Genomic DNA, 20,152 nt, shown 5'->3' with positions numbered 1-20,152 from the left:
GTATTCTGCGATTTAATGTTAATGCAAATAACATTTTTTAAAATCATGTCATCACAAATGCTGTAACAGGATGAAATACTAAAGATAAAATATCAACTTAATATATAATAATTTGTGCGGGACTTGGTGAGATATGTTTATAATCCCTGCTTTCTGAGAGGCAAAAGCACAAGGATCACAAGTTCAAGCACAGGCTGAACATACAGGTTACTGAGACCCTGACTCAAAATAAAAAATAATAAAGGACAAGGGATTTAGCTCATGCAAAGGCCCTGGGTTCGATCCCCAGTAACACTTATAGTTTTTTAAAGAAACAAAAATATAAATGCCCACCTACTTTATTAAAAGACCTGCTGGAATTTTTTTTTAATCCTAAATAAAGATTAACAGTTCAAAAGGGTGTATAGGTTAGCAGTCAAACAGTCTGTCTTACACAGTATTTTAAATACAATACTCCTATTAAGAATGTGAGATGTATTTCTGCAAATGAATATGAAAATTGATCTTATTTTTGAATCTTAAATTATCACAGAAATTAGACCATGTGCTTCTGAAAGATCTGCCCCTTAAAGAATTTCAACCCAAGAAATAATCTTACTTTTAGGAACCACTATGGAAAGAGATCATACACCCATTTTTAGGACGTCTGAAAATGTTTAAATAACCTATTCTACAAGGAAATTCTTTCTAACTATTACCTAACAAAGCCTTCAATGCATCCTCAGCCTTTTTTTTTTCAGATTTCTGTAACATTATTTTTCTAAAAATATTTTGCTTTTTTAATTGGCAAATAATTAAATTACCCCTCGTCATTATTCAAAAAGTAAAAATAAAACAAACTAAATCACCACTACTACAGACCAACAAAACCTTGTTGATTCAATGAACCAGTGTATTAGGTAGACAAGAAAGCAGTATTTCCTTTTTTAAAAGAAATTAATTTTCTCTCCATAAGGCTAAAGCATGTACCTCTCTCATCTACAAAGAGGGCTTTTCCATAGTTAGGCACAAAAGTTGGAAGAGTTATGGTCCCTGCTGCTTGAAGAAAGGCAAAATCACTGACTGCCATGAACTCTACATAATACCATCGCTAAAAATGTCTTAAAATTCTAATCACAATCCAAGTTGATTCTCTTCAGAAGCAAAAATTAAACGTGGTATAGGTAAGAAAGAACTTTATATGTCAGCAAACTAGCTTTACATCAGAAAATAAACTTCCAAAATGGACAGAACAGGTGGTAACATAAAACTATTTTAAACAAAGGGGAAAAGAATGATTGGCCTCTAAATACAAAGTAATAAAACCTAGATAATCAACACATTAGATGAAAATGAAGTCTAAGTCAAGACATAATACAGCTGATCATGCAGATGAGCACTGAACCTACACCTGTTACTGAACCACCTGTTATCCTATTTTCAAATGCTGACAATGAGCAAAAAGGTGAATTTTGAATAATCCAAAAATAAGAAATGGAACTATGTGAAAATAATAATGACAAAAATACTAAAAAGCTAGGAATACACCAAAGAATCAGAAGAAAATGGAGAAAAAAGTAAACCTTTCTGAGTCTCTTTCTCTCCCCCTCCTTCCCTGCCTCTCTCTCCCTCAACCTCCCCTCACTCCCCTCTTCCTCTCTTTCTCCCTCTTCCTCTCACCGTATCTATGATGATTTCAATATTTATAAATAATAAAATAGGGACATTCAACACTGTACATATCAATTATTATTGAAAAATGAGCCAATTGCTATGGAAGAAGGTTCCTTGGCCCTATAAAAGTAGCACTCCATTTCATATTCTTCAGTGATTTTCACTATGGAATTATATTTCTAAACAATGTAAAAATGACATGACTATCATACATGATTAATAAACATTTTAAATTATACTTCAAAATATATAATATATAACCCCAAAGTTACTGAAAACTTTTAAAAATATCAAAGTGTGCTGAAGTGAGGTGGAATTTGACAGGAAAACATGACTAAGTTCTTTAATAGTGTTTACAGTACACCAAAAATCCCTCTCTAAGTCTGATGCTGCTCAACTTGGTAATGTCAAATATCACAACCCAAATGACAAGATCACCAAGTTAAATTTCTCAATCTTCCTTGGCTTCCAAATTACAATCCTATGAAATCATTAACAGTCACAAACTTACTTTCCTAATAAAGAGCACATCATAAACTGTCTTCCCCATGTTCATTCTGCTGAGACAATAAAAACTTTCACCTTCAAATATTTCCAAAGTTCCTGAAAATTAAAAGTCTCTTAGCACTGAAAGACTGGTCCTGTTGTGATTAACTTAAAGAACTTCTAAAATCAGAAAATAACATGATGCTAAACAACTTCACCTACTGAAAACATATATCCTTAAACCCATTCATTCTAATGAAATCCCATTAGTTAATCCTAACAGTGAAGTGAAAGGTTAAGAGTACCCATTAATGAAATGGAAAGTAAAGATCAATTGTCACTACAGAAAAAAATGTGGTAAAAGTTAAAATGATATCTCCAGTCTAACACTTCAGCAACTCAGCAAACATTAAAGATTTTCACAACTTGAATCACCCCAAAATAAACAGGAAACCATATATGCACTGATGTGAATGCAGTTTCTACTTTTATCCTTGTGATAAGGCAGATCATTTTGTCTGACCTTCAGTTCATAAAAGTGGATGAAAACAGACCAATAAACTCCTTAGGAGTTAACATGTGTTAATGTTTTTAAAAATTAGCTGTATTTTGGAATACAAATGTTTTACCAAAAAGAAGTTCACAATTCAAGAAAAAATAAGCAGTCAATAGCAAGAGAACTTGTCAATGATGCTGAAAATACCTTTAAAAATGAAGTAAAGATACTAATAAACTGGAATCTCATATATATCATGTATACACAAATTTTGGATTCTATTTTTAAAAAGAAATATAATAATAACCTTTTCTACCTGCTATATATATATATATATATACATATATATACTGACTGCCTATGTAGAAAACTAACACTTAAAACAAGCATTAAATGCCCATTAAGAGGATAATTAGGACATCATTCCTCATATATTTTTCAATACGTCAAAGACTCAAATTTTAACAAAAAAGACAATAGTGAGTATGAGTTATATGCAAGCTGGGTAACAGTGATCATATCCATAACTAATCTGATTTTTATTTATCATTACAGATGAGTAAAATGTAAAATCAAGGGTAGGTTCATCCTAACAAGAGTGAACAATGCCAGAACACACTAAAAACAACTGTGTGCAATATGAATAAGCAGCAAAACTCACAACAGTGATGATAAAGAGTACACTGATAATTTAGATTGAAATTTTATGAAGACAGCAAATTGCAAATCCCAACTAGAGCTGGTAGAAGTAGTGTGTGAAAAGTCAGTCTGAATCAAAAGGAGATGCATAATTTTCTTCTTCCAGAAGGTGGCACAACAAGAAAAAGAAATGAGAGAAAAACAAAGAAATACACACATACATACCTACATTTAGCAAAAAAGGTTCTTTCTTACTCTGATTATTCAAAAAGAGAAAATGAAACGAACAGATGGATAGACACTTTTCCATATCTCTCCGAAAGAATATCATACTTAGTAAGAAGGAAACTGTGTCAAAAATGATGCACTTTTTCATAAATATTTGCCAAAATTTTTCCAGGTGTTATAAACAAAGCCCTGGGTTTGATCCCCAGCACCACAAACAAACAATTTGTAAGAAAAGAATCACTTAAAAGAAACTATTAATGTAGTTCAACGTTTACAGATAGTAAAACTCTCAATCCAAATTAGTTTTTAAGGAAGTAGATATGAAAACATTTATACTACTTTTTGGATGGATCATCTTGTATTTATACTCAAAAGTTTAAGGAAATATAGGTTTTCTTGAACTCCCAAAGCAAATTTTATACCACAAAACTTCTCAAGCAAAATAAACTTTAAAAACTAACATGAAAGCTAAGACGTAACTCAGGATGTAACTGTCTAGCATGTGAAAAGCCCTGGGTTTAATCCCCAGCATCAAAGGGGTAAAAATAAAAAAAACAAAACAAAACAAAACAAAAACCTCACCTAAGAAAATTATTAAATTATGCACTGCATCAAAATCTGAGTTTTTAAAAATATAATGCCTTGAAGAAGTACTAATATCAACTATATATGTTCATTCTGTTTACTTCATAAAATTATACTATAACATGCTTTGGGTTCTATTTGGAGTCATTCATTCTTCTAAGGATTCCATCCATTTGAGCGTGTATAAAAGAGACAGCAGAAGCAATCCAAAATATTTTAAGAAAATATCTCAATGACTTTTTGTTGAAGTGATCCCAAGAATTAATGGTTATTACACTAGTGAATGAAAGTAATCTTATTTTTAAAACACACACAAAAAATTTAATAAAAACTGGGTATCTTCTCCCCCCAATAAATATTTTCAAATGGTGGCTATGATATGAAAAACACCTAAGTCAAAAATTATACACTAATTATCTCTACTCTTAAATACTACTGGAATAAAAACTTTATGTGTAAGAAAATGTACACGCTCACCAATTAAACCAGTTGTTTAGACAGAGTTGACAGAAGAAAGGTGTATGTAACTTAAAAAGTGATACAGATATGAACCAAATTTACCTCCTGTTCCTGAGATTTCTGATTAATGAATGCATGCTTTGTCAAATTCATCTCTTTTACGTCTATCTTCCTAACAATATCACATACTTTTCTGACCTTGAACACCTGGCTTCTTGGAGTTTTATTTCCATTGTAGCCCATATCGATGCCATTACTGGGAGAGGAAGGACCAATTCGAAAGACATGACAAAATATCCTTATAATCCTTAAAAGGCTCTTCATTTGTGCATCATAATTGCTAGATAGGCTGAAAATGCAAATTACAATATGAACAGATTAGATAGTATCTAGAATAAAACAAATTATATTATCAAATACTTATTTTTAAATATTTTCATCTCACTCTATTTCATAATGTAACTGGAATAAAATTTCTTTCCTATCATGATAAGAGAAATGATTAACAGGAAGATATCAAATATACATTATTAGAATTGCATATAAATAAGTAATTTTTAAGCAACTAGAATATAACCAATGATCAATGCATAAAATATAAAGAAAATTCACCATATAGAACAGTTGGTATCTTTTATTTCCAAAACAACTGTTAACTTTCATTTCCAAAGCTATATTTATAAATTAAACCATTTAGAACTCTGAAGAAATCTAAAGACACTTCACAGAGCAATGGTATAAATGTTATGTTTTTAGACCAACAGCTCAAGTATTTCAACTCTGAGGTCCAAAACACTCTGCCAGTATACTATATTCACTTTCCACCCCAGAAAAGTAACCAACTGTTCACAAATACATTCACAAATTGAGTGATCTTAAAGTTACTATCTACACCACAGTTGGTCTTTATACAATGGGTTCTCTTATGAATCTATAAACGTAGAAAATATACCCTATCATTAAAAAAAGACAAAAAAATCCAACTAACAAACACTAAATTGTACTGAATACACTACAAACTTTCTTTGATCAGAAAGATCTCTCGTAACTTGGGACTGTACCTTGGAATTGGCCAATATTATAAATTGCTATCATAACTCTTCCACAGAGAAACCCCAAGAGAATTTGTATCGAATGTAATGACATATCTATGAACAATTTTTTAATTATTCAAGAAGGGATTTTATTTTGAAATCTCTAACATCAGTTATGTATTAGAGCTGCTGCACAAAAGCAGAGTGAAGAGCTGAATAATGGTGTGATCACACAAATTTAGTTAACCAAAGCTCACTCTCTCTTTCCCAATATGTATTTTAACTACTTCATTGCAACATTTTTAGATATTCTTAAAACAATCTTTAAAAGTTAAATAATGTGTAGCTAGCAAAAGCCTTACTTCCACGTCTTCCAGTTTGAGAAACACAAAGTGGTGAACCCAAACCAAAATTTGTTATTTTTACTTCAATATTTATGTTGTTTTCTCATGTTAGGAATTACTAAATTATTTTGTTGAAGTCAATAAAAATTAATTACCAACTACTAATGTTGATAATATATAACTGTTATTGCTTTCAGTACTCTTATTTCACTGGAACAGCTACAGCACATTAGCAAAAGCTTTTCATTTCAGAATTGATTTTTACATATTTGTCTTTCTAAACTGTTTCTAATTTTTATATACAATTGTGACACTAACAAAACAGAAATGTAGCTTCACTGTACCTATTTCTTTTACTGTTTACTGTGAAAAAAGTTAACTACAAAGACTCAAATACAACGACAAAGATGTGAATTTTATTTCCCTCTGCAAAATCACCACTTAGCAAATACTTATTTTACTTATCTGATCCAAGGAATATTTCATGAGTTATCCTTTCAAGTAAGAAGGATTTTCTTCAACAATGAAATGTAAACCATCGATTATTAATATAACCTAATAATTTTATATTACTTTATCCAGATAAAATTTCTAAGCTAATGAGTTAGAAATACCCTTTATTCTCTCTCTAACCAGTGAAATTTCTCTGCGTTAAAAAAGAAAGATTATGAAATCCAAGCTTCATTACATCTTTCTCTGGTTGAGTATAATCATTTCTTCTAAAGCCACCATACCTCAATATGAAAAAAAAAATTTAATTAGCATTCTACGGATACACACAGACAATACTCAAGTAAAATAAATAGGATACAGTTGAGTAAATACCAAATAATTTCTCTGGTGTGAAAAACTAAAAGTATAAATAAGGTTCAAATGATACAAAGATAGTGTGAAATAGGAAGAAAAGGTCTAAAGAAGGGCAAGTGGGAAGGTAGGGGAAAGGGAATAAGGGAAAAGAAAATGTGGAAAAAATGGAAATAAAGTCTTTCTAAATAGGGAAGGGTGAAGAGGGTGAAGGGAGGGCAGGGGAACTGGGAAAAAATAAGAACCAAGATACATCAATGTAAAGGCACAAGATCCCAATGATGAATGTAACTGTATTGTTTACCTTAAATGTACCAATAAACTTAATGGGGGAAAATTAGCATTCTAACAAAAGGACCCTACAATTCTAGTGAGTCACTCAACCTCTCCAGCAGGAAGTCTGTTGGACCTAAGAGGTCAGGAGTAAATAAATGTACACATTTCATGTACGTTCTTCATAAAAGAGGGTCATTAATGAGGGAAATATCTCCATGCTTTCATGGAAAGCCATATGGTCAACCAAGACTATGACCCATCCTGGAAAATGACACAACTGGTAGAGGAAAAAACTATAGGAGCTAAGAGGCTCTTAACACAGTCCCAAAAGTAACCTCTGAGAAGCCTCAATTAACTCTGATAAATTGCAATTAACACAGTTCTTACTCTGAGTTGGTCTTCAACACCCGGCTGGAAATAACCAAAAGGGGAGTGGAGGTGGGGAGCTAATAATATATAAAAACAAAAAAGCTAGGATTATATAAAAAGGGGCTCCAAACATAGCATTAGCCTCAGCTGCATCCATAACACCCTATTTTTCTTTTTTTTTTTTTTTTTTTAGGATTGAACTCGGGTCCTTCTGCTTGCAAGGAAGGCCACCGAACCACTGAGCTAAATCCCAGGCCCATGCACCCATAACATCTTAATCTACAGCCATAAGAAGTCATAGTTCCAGTTTCACTAGCTCTTTCAAATACGTGTCCTTCACCCTCTCTTAGAATATTCCCATTATGTTATTTTAAAATACTTTCAGATACCACTCAAGTAAAAATTTGGCTTTTTGTTCAGATATGCCTATAGAGAATAAAAATTCTAAATATAAACATTTTAGCTACTATGCTGTTATCTTTGTGATATGAACTAACTCTTAGTTTGCCTACTGCAGCCTTTGTATGTCTGTGTTATCTGGAGGAGGTCACTACAAAAAGTCTTCAAGTCTACAAAATTCAAGTTTTGAGTCCAACAATAAAAATTTTAATGACCAATAGTCACAGAAATATATCTTTATTTAGTGTATCCTTTCATTGTTATAATTAAAATAAGACTGCACTGATTTATTGACAAAACAGAGAGGAGTCTATATGTTCTTGAACTCCATTGTTGAACCTGGGCACACAACTCACAAAAACAAAGGTCAGTATTAAAAGGCTAATGTCATATGCAGCCTCATTTCATCTTATTTCTACCACTTTTCACCAATATTCTACTTTTAGTTTTTGGCCCTTGCTTTTTTAACATGGTTATGAAATAAAGTTAAATTATTTGCTAATGTTCTTATCCTCTTTTCCAGAAAAAGGATAACAGTTCATCACACAAACCCTTTTTTTTTTTTTTTTTGGTCTCCTTTAGAGCAGTAAGAGTGAGGCTTCTGATCCCTGGCTAAGCAGGTTCAGTAGCTCCACCAGCCCGAAGCAGCCATTGGAAGAATGGACCCTCCACTCCTCTGCATCCTTAGGAAAAAGGGATCAAAGTCTTGGGGTTGGAGGAGATAAGGTAGGAAAGAAAAATATAAAGATCGAAAGGCAGCAAGGAAAATCATAATGTAAATATTGCACTTATAAGAAAACTACAATTTCAGGACACAAAGTTACCCAAGGTTATCTGTATCTGTACTTCCTAAATTAGTTTATGTTGCTTTTCTTCTAAGTCCATCATACTCCAAATCCCTAAAGATACTTTAAACCCACAGATTAACTTAGTTGTAAAGGGCAGAAACCTGATCTTAAAATAAACAGGTTGACAGAATTCAAAAAATGTTTTTAGGCAAAACATCCTAGAACAGTCATCTTTAAAAAAAAATGTAAGGCCAGGCATGGTGGCACACATCTGTAATCTCAGCACTAGGGAGGCTGAGGAAAGCTATTCTCAAATTGGAGTCCAGCCTGGCTCCTGAGTGAGTTCAAAATCAGCCAGGGATACATAGTATCAAAAAGCTAACAAACAAAATTTTAGACTAGGCTCATGCCTTTCACCTGCAAAACGGGCCCATTAATTTCCATGGGTGGGCCATCCTTTTGACCAAAATGGAGCATCCTTCATATTCAAGAAGTCCAAATTTCCATTCCCCAAAATACATAAATATCCCCAGCTCCAGACTATAGTACACCTCTATCTTGGGGTCCCACAATCTTATTTTCCTTGAGCGTATACTTTTAAAATTCTGACTAATCCCATTATTCCTCTTTTAAAAATTAAAATTAGTTTTATAACTCAAACTTCTACTCACCTTTGGTTTATTTAAAAATATATTATCATATAGAGTGTCTTTCTTACTTTAACCTATAATATGTAATTTTTAGCCATGTGTACACCAATAAATACCTCTACTTTCAATCACAAATATATGCAAAAGAAAATACACTCTCATTTCAATCAAACACAAGATGTACAAAAGAACATCAATAAATATCTGTTATATGTTGTAGTTTCAAGTTTGAATGTTCTCTAAAGGCTCATGTGCTGAAAGGCTTGGTCTCCAGCCTGTGGTGCTACTGGGAGGCTTAGTTGGGGGATGATGTTATGTCACAAGGGGAATGCACCTGAATGGCTGCTGGGATCTCTCTCACACTCCCTTGAAGGCACATGGACTTTCTCATTAATATTCTTTCTCTCTCTCTTCCCTCTCTCTTTCTGTCTCCCTCCCTCCCTATCTCTGTATCTCTCTCTGTTTCTCCTCCTCTGTCTCTATCTCTGTCTGTCTGTCTGCCTCTCTGTCTTTCCTCCCCCCAACCTCCTGACTCAAATTTACCACAGAATAAAACCTCTGAAACCATGTGCCAAAATACATCTTTCCTGTCTTTGTGTATCGCCACAGCCACAGAAAGCTTACCGAAATGTTATCTTTGGCAAATATTCCTAAACTACTTAAGACATGGCTATTCATTTTTTTCAAAAACTTTGCTGGATAATAGCTCAATTACCACTAATACATATTTACATTTCTTACTTTCTTAATGAAATTAAGTGCCCAAATGTTGTGGGTTAAAAAAATATACAATTATCCACAAATAAGAAAGAGATAATCTACAAAAACACAATTAAACATAAATTTGCAGGAAGATAATTTACATTTGAGATCCTTTTGAAATTTACTTTGCAAACAACAGAATAAATTCTAAGAGAAAATCTACCAAAATGCCATTAAACATAAACTGGCAGGGGTAATAATATGCATTTGACAGCCTTCTGAGATCAAATGGATTTCAAACCAGCACTAATTAAGAGAGACAAGGAAGGGGCCAGGGACTTAGCTCAGTGGTTCCACCGCCTGCTTTGCAAGCTCAAGGTGCCCAGTTCAATCCTGGTACCAAAAAAGAAACAAGGGGGGGGGGGTACAAAGAAGGACAAAACATCCTTATAAAAGGAAAAATACAAGAGGAAGCGATGACAATCATAAATACATATGCAATAAAGCTAGTGCATCCAATTATATAAAACAAACACTAACAGACATGAAAAATCAAATAAGCACTAATAAAATAGGTAGTGGGGGACCTCAATACCCCATTGTCTAGTTAGACAAAAAAATAAACAACAAAACATTAGAACTCAATAAAACTCTTGAACAAATGGATTTAACAGATGTTTACAGAATGCTCCATCATACAAAATCACAACATAAACTCTTTTCAGCTGCACACAGGTTGTTCTTCAAAATAAACCACATACTTGCTCAGAGAACATGTTTAAATAAGTCTAAAGGAATTGAAGTTATCCTCTGTATATTATCACACCACAGTGCAATAAAATGGAGATAGAAAAAGAAAACACAAGAATTTCATAAACACATAGAAATTGAACACCACACTTCAGAATAACCAATGGGTCACATAGGATATTAAAGAAGAAATCAGACAGTTTCTATAATTAAATGACAAGGCCAATACAACATATCAAAATCTATGGGACACAATGAAAGCAGTCTTACAAGGGAAATTCATAGCAGTGAATACTCATATTAGGAAAACAGAGTGAACTCAAATAAACAACCTGATGCTGAAACTCAAGCTTCTAGAAAAAGAAGAGTAAGACAGACACAAAGCTCATACTAGGGAAGAAATTACAAAGATTAAAAGGAGATATCAATGCAATGCAGAATAAGAAAATGATACAAAAGAATCAGTGGAGCAAAGAATTGGCTCTTCAAAAGAAGAAACAAAATTGAGAAACTCTTAACCTTATCAAACAAAGCAAAGAAAAGATCCAAATCCATTCAATTAGGAATGAAACGGGTGAAATTACAACAGACCCTGCAGAAATCCAAAGAATCATCAATACCTGCTTTGAGAACCTATATACCAAGGAGATGGAAAACACAGAAGAAATGGACAGATTCCTAGATGCGTATGAATTACCAAAGTTGAACAAAGAAGTCTTAGAAATTCTAAACAACTCAGTATCAATCAACAAAATTGAAAAGGTAACTAAAAACTTACAAAGTAGGAAAAGCCCAGGTCATGATGACTTCACTGCTAAATTCTACAAGACATTTAGAAAACTACTGCCACTACTGTTTAAACTCTTCAATGAAATTGAGAGAAGCAATACTCCTGAATTCATTCCTGTAAGCAAGCATCACCTTGATCCCCAAAGCAGAGAAAGACCAACCAAAAAAGAACACTATAGGCCAATCTCACTAATGAACATAGATGCAAAAATCCTCAAAAAAATACTGCCAAACAGAATGTATAATATCATCAAGATCATACACCCTGACCAAGTGGGATTCATCCCAGGGATGCAGGGATGGTTCAACATATGCAAGTCAATAAATGCAATACACTATATTAATAGAGCCAAAACCAAAAACCATATGATCATCTCAATAGATGCAGAAAAAGTGTATGACAAAATCCAGCACACATTCATGATAAAAGCCCTACAGAAAATTGCAATAGACAGTCTCTACCTCAACCTGATAAAAGCTATCTATGAAAAACCAACAGTCAATATCATACTAAATGGCCCCAAACTGAAAACCTTCACTCTAAAATCAAGAACAAGACAAAGATGTCCACTATCATCATTCCTGTTTAATACAGTTTTGGAAACATTAGCCATAGCAATTAGACAAGATAAAGAAATGAAGGAATAAAGATAGAAAACAAAGTTAAATTATCCTTATTGCAGATGAAATGATACTCTATAGAGTTCCCAAGAACTCCACCAAAAGTCTCAATAATTTTTATTAGACTTAATAACCAAATTTAGTACAGTAGCTAGCTAGATACAGGGTCAACACACAAAAACCAATAGTTTTCCTATGCATGAACAACGGACTTGTTGAATGAGGAACTGTAGAAACAATGACTTTCACAATGGCATCTCAAAAAAACGAAATACCTAGGAATCACCTAACAAAAGAAATTAAAGACCTTGACTCTGAAAACTATAGCACTCTAATTAAAAAAGAGAGATAGAAGAGGATATCAGAAAATGGAAAGATACCCCTTGCTCCTAGGTAGGAAGAACCAATATAGTGAAATTGGCCATACTTACTTCCAAAACTGCTATATAGATTCAATGCAATGTCAAATGAAATTCTAACAGCATACTTCACAGAACTTGAGAGAACAATCCAAAAATTCATTTCAAACAAGAAGAGACCTAGAGGGCCAGGGATTTGGCTCAGTGGTTCTGCTGCCTGCTTCGCAAGTGCAAGGATCTGAGTTTGATCCCCGGTACTGGGAAAAAAAAAAAAAGAGAGAGAGACCTAGAATAGCAAAAGTAATTCTAGGCAACAAAAACAAGGTAGGGCTATCACAATCCCCAACTTGAAACTGTACTACAAAACTACTGTGATAAAAACAGCATGATATTAGCAAAGAAACAGACCTGAGGACCAGGATTACAAGATTCAGAAACTATTCCAGACACACTAAGCCACCTAATCTTCGACAAAGGAGCCAAACACCCTACCAGGAAGTAAAGACAGCCTCTTTAATAAGTGGTGCTGGAAAAACTGGATTTCAACTTGACAAAGATTAAAACTAGACCTATTATCTCTCACTATGCACTAAACTAAAATTGAAATGGATAAAAGATCTAAATATAAAACAAACACACTAAACCCGTTGGACGAGAAGTTAGGTAGAAGTCTTGAAGCCACTGTCGTAGAAAAAGATTTCATGAACAAAACCTCAGTCACACATGAACTAGCACAAATATCAACAACTAGGATCTCTTATTAAAAAGATTCTGCACAGCAAGAAAAACCACCAACAGCGTGAAGAGACAACCCACAATATGGGAAAATATCTTTACCAGCTGTTCTTTAGACAGAGGCCTACTATCTGGAATATATAAAAAACTTTAAAAAGTGAGGCCTCTCAAATTTAAACACCCAATCCAAAAATGGGCATCTGAAATGAACAGACATTTCTCAGACAAAGAAGTAAAAATAGCAAATAAACATATGAAAAAACATTCAACATTACTGGTCATTCAAGAGATGCAAATGAAAACAGCACTGAGATTCTACCTCACCCCAGAAAGAATGGCTACTATCATGAAATCAACCAATAACAAATGCTGGTGGGCTATGGGGAAAGAGGAACACTGCTCCAAAGCTAGTGGGAGTGTACAACCACTGTGGAAATCAATATGGAGATACGTCAAAGAATTAGGATTAGAGGTCCCATCTGACCCAGCTCTTCCCCTAATGGTTATCTTCCCAAAAGAATTAAAAGTATCGGGCCAGGGATTTAGCTCAGTGGTTGTGCAGCCTGCTTTGCAAGTGCAAGGACCCAAGTTTGATCCCCAGTAAGGAAAAAAAAAAAAGAATCATACCACAGCAATATATGTGTACCCATGTTCATAGAAGCACTGTTTGTAATATCTAAATCTTGGAAACAGACCAAATGTCCATCAACTGGAAACTGAATAAAGAAAATATGGTTGTTTTTATAAAATGTAGTACTACTCAGCCATAAAGAATGAAAAAATTAAAGACATTTATAGCTTAATGGATGCACACTGAGGCAATACTCTTAAGTGAAATAAATAAAACAGACGTGTAAATACCAAATAGTTTCTCTGGTGTGAGACACTGAAAGTGTAAACAAGGATCAAAACGTATAATATATAATGTGAAATAGGAAGAAAAGGTGCAAAGGGTAAGGGTAAGGGGGAGGGCTTGGGGAAAGGAAAGAAGGAAATAGAATTAATATGAGAAAAGGAAAAAATGGAAACAAAGTAAATACGGAGGGGTTAAAGGGAGGGAAGGGGAAAGGGGAAAAAATAAGAACCAACATATATTATGTAAAGGTATAAATTTCCAATGATGAATGTCATTATACTGTATACCTACAATGTTCCAATAAAATTAATTTTTAAAAAAGTTTAGTTGCAACTGTACAGGTAGGAGAGAGTGGTGACCTGTCAATGCAAAAACGATTAGGGGCGGGGGATTTAGCTCAGTGGTGCCACCACATTCCTTGCAAGTAAAAGGTCCTGAGTTTGTTCCCCAGTACTGAACCCCCAAAAAGAAATGATTAATAAAACCTGGGAACCCTGGTGCACACCTATAATCCCAGCACTCTGAGAGACTGAAGCAAGAAATCTCAAATTCAAACACAGCATGGGAAACTTGGCATCTTTGTGAGAACCTGACTCAAAATAAAAAATAACAAATGTTTGGGTGGATCTCAGTGAGAAGTTTCCTGGGTTCAAATTTAAGTAACAGGGAGAGGGCAGGAGAGGGGACAGGAGGGAAGGTAAATAACTAGTAAAATGAAGATGAAAGTATTCCAATTAGAAGAGGGTCAAATAATTAAGAAAGAGTAACACAATAACCATTTAATAGCTGCTTACTCCTAACTGCAGTCACTAATCCCAAAGAAGTATGGCTGCAGTAAAATGCTATGTATGTAAAGTCAAGTAATATAAAGACAGTAACTCCATCAACTTAGGGATGAGCCATTAAGACCTGCTGGAAAAAAAACTCTGGGAAGGATAAAGAACTGAACTGAACAAGACAGTTCAGGAAGAAAACTTTATAATGAATCATGAGGGTATACTAAAAGGTTGAAAGTAGCTGTCATCCAATTTTACAGTAATAAATTTCTGAACTACTTTGTAGCTTCTTCTTCATGTACATTTATTTGTATGACTAGTCTAAGTAATCATTTCATAAAACTCGAAACATACATGCTACATTCATTTAAGTATGCTCTGGTTTCCTTAAAGAGGTTAAAGTCTCTGTCGTAAGAGTTGATTACCTTGATCCTTTTAAATAAAACAATGAAAAGTCAGCAAATTTTTGTAATATTACCACTGACAAAAGACATGTAAGAGAATATACTATTCGGGAAATGAAGCAGATACTGTTAGCTATTGATTTGCCAATACACTTACCTCAGCAGTTTATGACCATTTGTTGTGGCAACTTCAGCAAGGCTTGTTAAAATCTTTAGATACTGGCTTTCACTTTGCTGAGACAAATGCTCCAGAACTTGCCGTAACTAAATTTTTTATGAATTAAAAGAATGTGATCATATAGTCAGCCATTAAATTTTATTGAAAGATTAAGCACTTATTTTAATATCTTAGAGACAATTAGCTGAAATCAAGGACTTTACAGTTCTTGCCTTGCATAAATTTAAATGCTAATATAAAGATGATATAAACCTATATTCAAAATCCCCTAGTAAAACACAATTTTAAAATACAGGTAAAATAGAAATCACCAAGTATAATCATATGCATGGAAATTTTATTCCAAATTTCTAAAATTAGAGGAGTTTTAAACTGTAATTTTCTAAGAGTAGAGATGTTATAAATACACAGTGATAAAGCACTGAGTTTGATCAACACTAAAAAGGGTAAAAAATGCAGGGCCCAAAATTTATGATTACTAATCACAACATGATACGCCTCCTCAGATTCTTTTCCTCTATCCATGGGGAATAAATATCTAAGGAGAAATTAAAGAAACAAAGACCCAAAGAAAATTCAAACAGGCAAATATAAGCACAAAGTTTATCAATTATTATATATAGTTGTCTCTCAGTATCCCTGGAGATTAATTCCAGAATCTCCATGGATACCAGTATCTGCAGTATCTGGAATATTATAACCTATGCACATTCACCCATGTACTTTAAATCATCCATAGATTACTCAACATAACACAATATAAATGCTATATAAATAACTGCCCTACTGTATTGTTTAAAGAATAATGATATGAAAGTTAAGTATAAATGCCATCTTTTTAATAAATATTTTTGAGCTGAAACCTGTTAAATTCATAATTGCAGAACCTATGGAAAGAGAGGCAATTGTAATTTATTTTTATCCCACAATGCAGGTAAGCACACTCAAGTTATTAAAATTATTTGTAAAAATAAATAATATTACTAAGCATATTTATAAAGTATCATATGTTAAGTATGAATAAAGCTTGTTCATTTGCAGGTTATTAGCATAATTACATTACCATGTTTTCTCGAAGGTCTTCATTCTGTGTCATTTGAATTATAGTCTGGAAAAGTCTAGGATGATATTGAATTAATACTTCACAAGTCTCTCCATATCCACCCTAAAAATAAGACTTAAAATTATTCAGGTTTAAAACAAATTTTCTTTTAAAGGTCATACTCTTCATAGAATAAAAATCTTTCCACTCACTGTCTTATTCAGAAATAAATGATTTTACCATTCTCAGTTTCTATTACAAAGGGTCTCAGAATATATAATGAAAACATACCTGTACACATAAATCCAGAGGGGTTACTCCATTTTTATCTGGCAAATATTTGGCTCCTCGTAACAGAAGAATCTGTGCTGTATCTCTCTGACCGTGACTATGCACAAAGAGAACCAAGTGAGAAAATTCAAAGGTTTGCCAATTAATTATGGGTGGTTAATATGAATTAATGGGACATTAAAATTAAAGGCTGATTTTTAAGAAATGCCCAAAAGAACCATATAAAGACCATCTAATCCAGCACTTCACTTTGTAGATGAGAACTAAAACCAGACCAAACACAGGTGAAGCTAAAACCCTTATCTTTGGTCTTCTCAGGCAGCATTCCTTCTACAATAACATAGAAGATGTACCATTTCACACACACACACACACACACACACACACACACACACACAGAGGCCACAAAGATTTCTCAGAAATTAAAAAAAAAAAAGAACTACTATTCTATTTGAAGCAAAATAGTACTATATAAGAGTAATTTATAGCCAACTGAAATTAATTTTTAAAAAGTAGAATTCTATGAATCTAGTGCTACAAAGTCCTATAACTTTATAAGTTGTACAAGCGTAATCAAAATAAATAGTGAATGCTTAAATGTTTAAAAATTATTACAATACAATACAATACACATTGCTATTAATCTCTCTCAAAATACTCAATCTAGCTTTAACATACTTATTCCATCGTTCTTGCCACTCTCTGAAGCAGTTCTGGAAGTCCTCTTTCACAAGTGTCTTTACTAGGTATAATTAAAAATACAGTGAATGCTGCTACCAAGTGCCATTCAAAAGGAAGCCAGGCTCATAACAACATATTCATCAGATCTGGCACTGTACAATTTCTGGCTCTTCCCCAAAGTCAAAATGACCATAAAAGGTAAACATTTTAAATTGATTCAGGACATTGTGTAGGCATAAGAATGCAACTAGACACTTATGAAGGAAGGCGTGCAAAAATACTGCAAAAAAATAGCAAAAATGATAGGATAACTGTGTTAAAACCAAGGGGATGTATTTTGAGGGAGATTGATGGCAATGTCTTTTACTATAATAACTTGTAAAAATTTAACATTTGCTGTATTTTTCTATTACACCTATATCATTCTCAAAACCTTATGCCTTTTTAATACAAAAACCAATAATCTGAAATTAACAGTACCTAATTACTCCAGTAAAAAAGCAAAAAAAAAAAAAAAAAAAAAAAAAAAAAATAAAATAAAACAATTACCCAAAAAAAAAAAAAAAAAAAAAAAAAAAAAAAAAAAGAAACCCAAGTAAATCAGCAATCCCTTTCAAAACAGTGATTAGCTTTACTAGTGTACCATACAACATTTGTCATTAATCTGGTAGTGTTGGTCAAGATATTCTATAGTACAGTACAGCTAATACTGATAATTTTGTATTATTCTATTCCTTACTATGCTTAAACATAAAGCCTCAGGTAAAAAGTACCTACTTGTACTCTAAGAAATAAAGTTGTACCTTTGCTATAAGATAAAGTTCTGTGTTTTTAAAAAGTTACCCAGTTCAATTTTAATGAATCTTTTTTACAGTTATTTAATATCTGTGTGTCTAATCTTTCCAATTAAATTATAAACTTCTTGACAGCATATGTGTTTCATAGCGCGGCACATAGGAGCTGGTTATAACATATATTCAACACATTCAATAAACTATATTACAGGCTTAACTTTTCTTTTGACATAGCCCTGAAGAAAACACTACACCATAGAAAAATGACAAGTAGAAGATGGGCATAGTGGCCATGAAGAAATTCTCTGAAGAGAATTCTGGGAGTGGTGGTGCATGCCTGAAATCCCAGCACTCAGGAGGCTGAGGCAGGAGGACTGCTTTGAGTTCGAGACCAGCCTGGGCTACATAGTGAGTTCCAGGTCAGTCTCAACTACATAGTGAGACCCTGTCTCAAAAAAAAAACAAAAACAAAAAAAATTCTCTGAAATTGTATAAGAGCTCATAGAACCCCCATTTCAGAAGGAGTCCTGTCCCTCACCCATGAAGAAGGAATGAGGCACAGAGGGGCCAAGAATTACCTGAACAGACAGGCCTTGCTGGGTTTCCCCACTCCATCCACTAGCATTAGGTTTCAAACCTTTGGTCCAATCACATTTCTACACAGTTGTCCATGTTTAACCACGCCTATGCAATAAAGTCTTCAATAAAACCCAAAAGGATGGGGTTTGAAGAGCTTCCAGACAGCTGAAACGGCGCATGCTCAGAGAAATGTGAATATGAACTCATTCTTGTGTCAGAGGATAGCATACCCCAAGTCCGTAAGAACAGAAGCTCCTGCACTCATTACCCTTCCAGATCTTATCCTATGTGTACATTTATCTGACTCTTATTTGTATTTTTTAAAATATCCTTTATCATAAAATAGTAAATATAAATATAGAATTTCCCTGAGTTCTGTAAGCTGCTCTAAAAAAAATAATGAAATGGGGGAGAGAGCCACAGGAACTCCAACTGGTAGCCAGTAGATCAGAAATTCCAGAAGCCCAAACCTGTGACTAGCATCTGTAGTGGGGGCAACCTGTGGGGACTGAGCCCTCAATCTGGAATCTAACCCTAGGAAACTCAGCTGATGGCCACTGCAGGATAAACTGGTGGCTTCCTAGTGGAGAGAAATTCTCAAACATTTCAGGATCACAGAAGTGATTTGTGTGGTAAACATATAGTAGAAGACAGTTAAGTTTGACTTTGCTTTTCTTCTGTGTCCACAGATCAATTTCCAACCAATTGAAAGCAGCCAACTCAGAATACCATTACCAAATATAAGGCAAACACACAGCTATCAGACCCGTACTTATTACTGCATCACTGATGTTTTTAACAATGGATGGCATACAGTGGGTACTATCTAGATATTTGTTGATTACATGAGTGAATAAGCAAACAAAATGTACAAGTCCAGAAAAAAGAATCAAGGACCGGGAATTTAGCTCAGCAGCACCATGCCTACCTCACAAGTGCAAGGTACAAAAAAAGAATCCAGACAAATACAAAAAAATACCTTAATGTATAACTTAGTATCTAACAAAGTGATTCAATTATGTGTTTTAGAAGTTATACTGATAAAGTAAAGATATGGCTCTGATCCATGATACACTTCAATAGCTTATTCCAAAGGAACTGAACTATTTAATAAAGTGAGCTACACAAGTTACTGGATTATTGCTGCAAATCAAAAGCTCTACCTATAACATAAAAGCACTGACAATTAAATATAATTAAATTTTTCCCTCATGTAATTAAGCAATAGAACCAGAATGTAATTCTTCATCTTTAAAGAAAGCATAAGATTAATGGGGAAACAACATTTTTAGAAAATATACAGAAATACATGCTTGAAAATACAAGTTTATAATAGAAATACAACATTCCTTAATGGCTGCATCTGAAAATATAAAATATCCTAC

The 20,152-nt window shown here is 33.5% G+C and overlaps 1 protein-coding gene across 6 annotated transcripts in view; it reads right to left on the bottom strand.

Moving 5' to 3' along the window:
- The window catches only part of Hace1 (HECT domain and ankyrin repeat containing E3 ubiquitin protein ligase 1), a 102,173-nt gene that overhangs the window by 38,712 nt on the left and 43,309 nt on the right, over positions 1 to 20,152 (bottom strand). For 3 of the 6 annotated variants that reach the window (XM_010607186.2, XM_010607188.2, XM_033763461.1), the window contains 4 exons: positions 16,714 to 16,810; positions 16,444 to 16,545; positions 15,360 to 15,466; positions 4,736 to 4,895 (listed from right to left, as the gene is read on the bottom strand). In XM_010607186.2, coding sequence (XP_010605488.1) covers positions 4,736 to 4,895; positions 15,360 to 15,466; positions 16,444 to 16,545; positions 16,714 to 16,810 — 466 coding nt within the window. Of the gene's footprint in view, positions 1 to 4,648; positions 4,896 to 15,359; positions 15,467 to 16,443; positions 16,546 to 16,713; positions 16,811 to 20,152 lie in introns of all 6 variants that reach the window. The other 3 variants (XM_010607187.2, XM_019205006.2, XM_010607185.2) reach the window with 2 other exon arrangements.

This window comes from Fukomys damarensis, unplaced genomic scaffold (genome assembly GCF_012274545.1).
Source record: "Fukomys damarensis isolate Sample0158 unplaced genomic scaffold, DMR_v1.0_HiC HiC_scaffold_14, whole genome shotgun sequence".
Classification (NCBI taxonomy): domain Eukaryota; kingdom Metazoa; phylum Chordata; class Mammalia; order Rodentia; family Bathyergidae; genus Fukomys; species Fukomys damarensis.
This window is presented reverse-complemented; position numbering and strand designations above follow the sequence as displayed.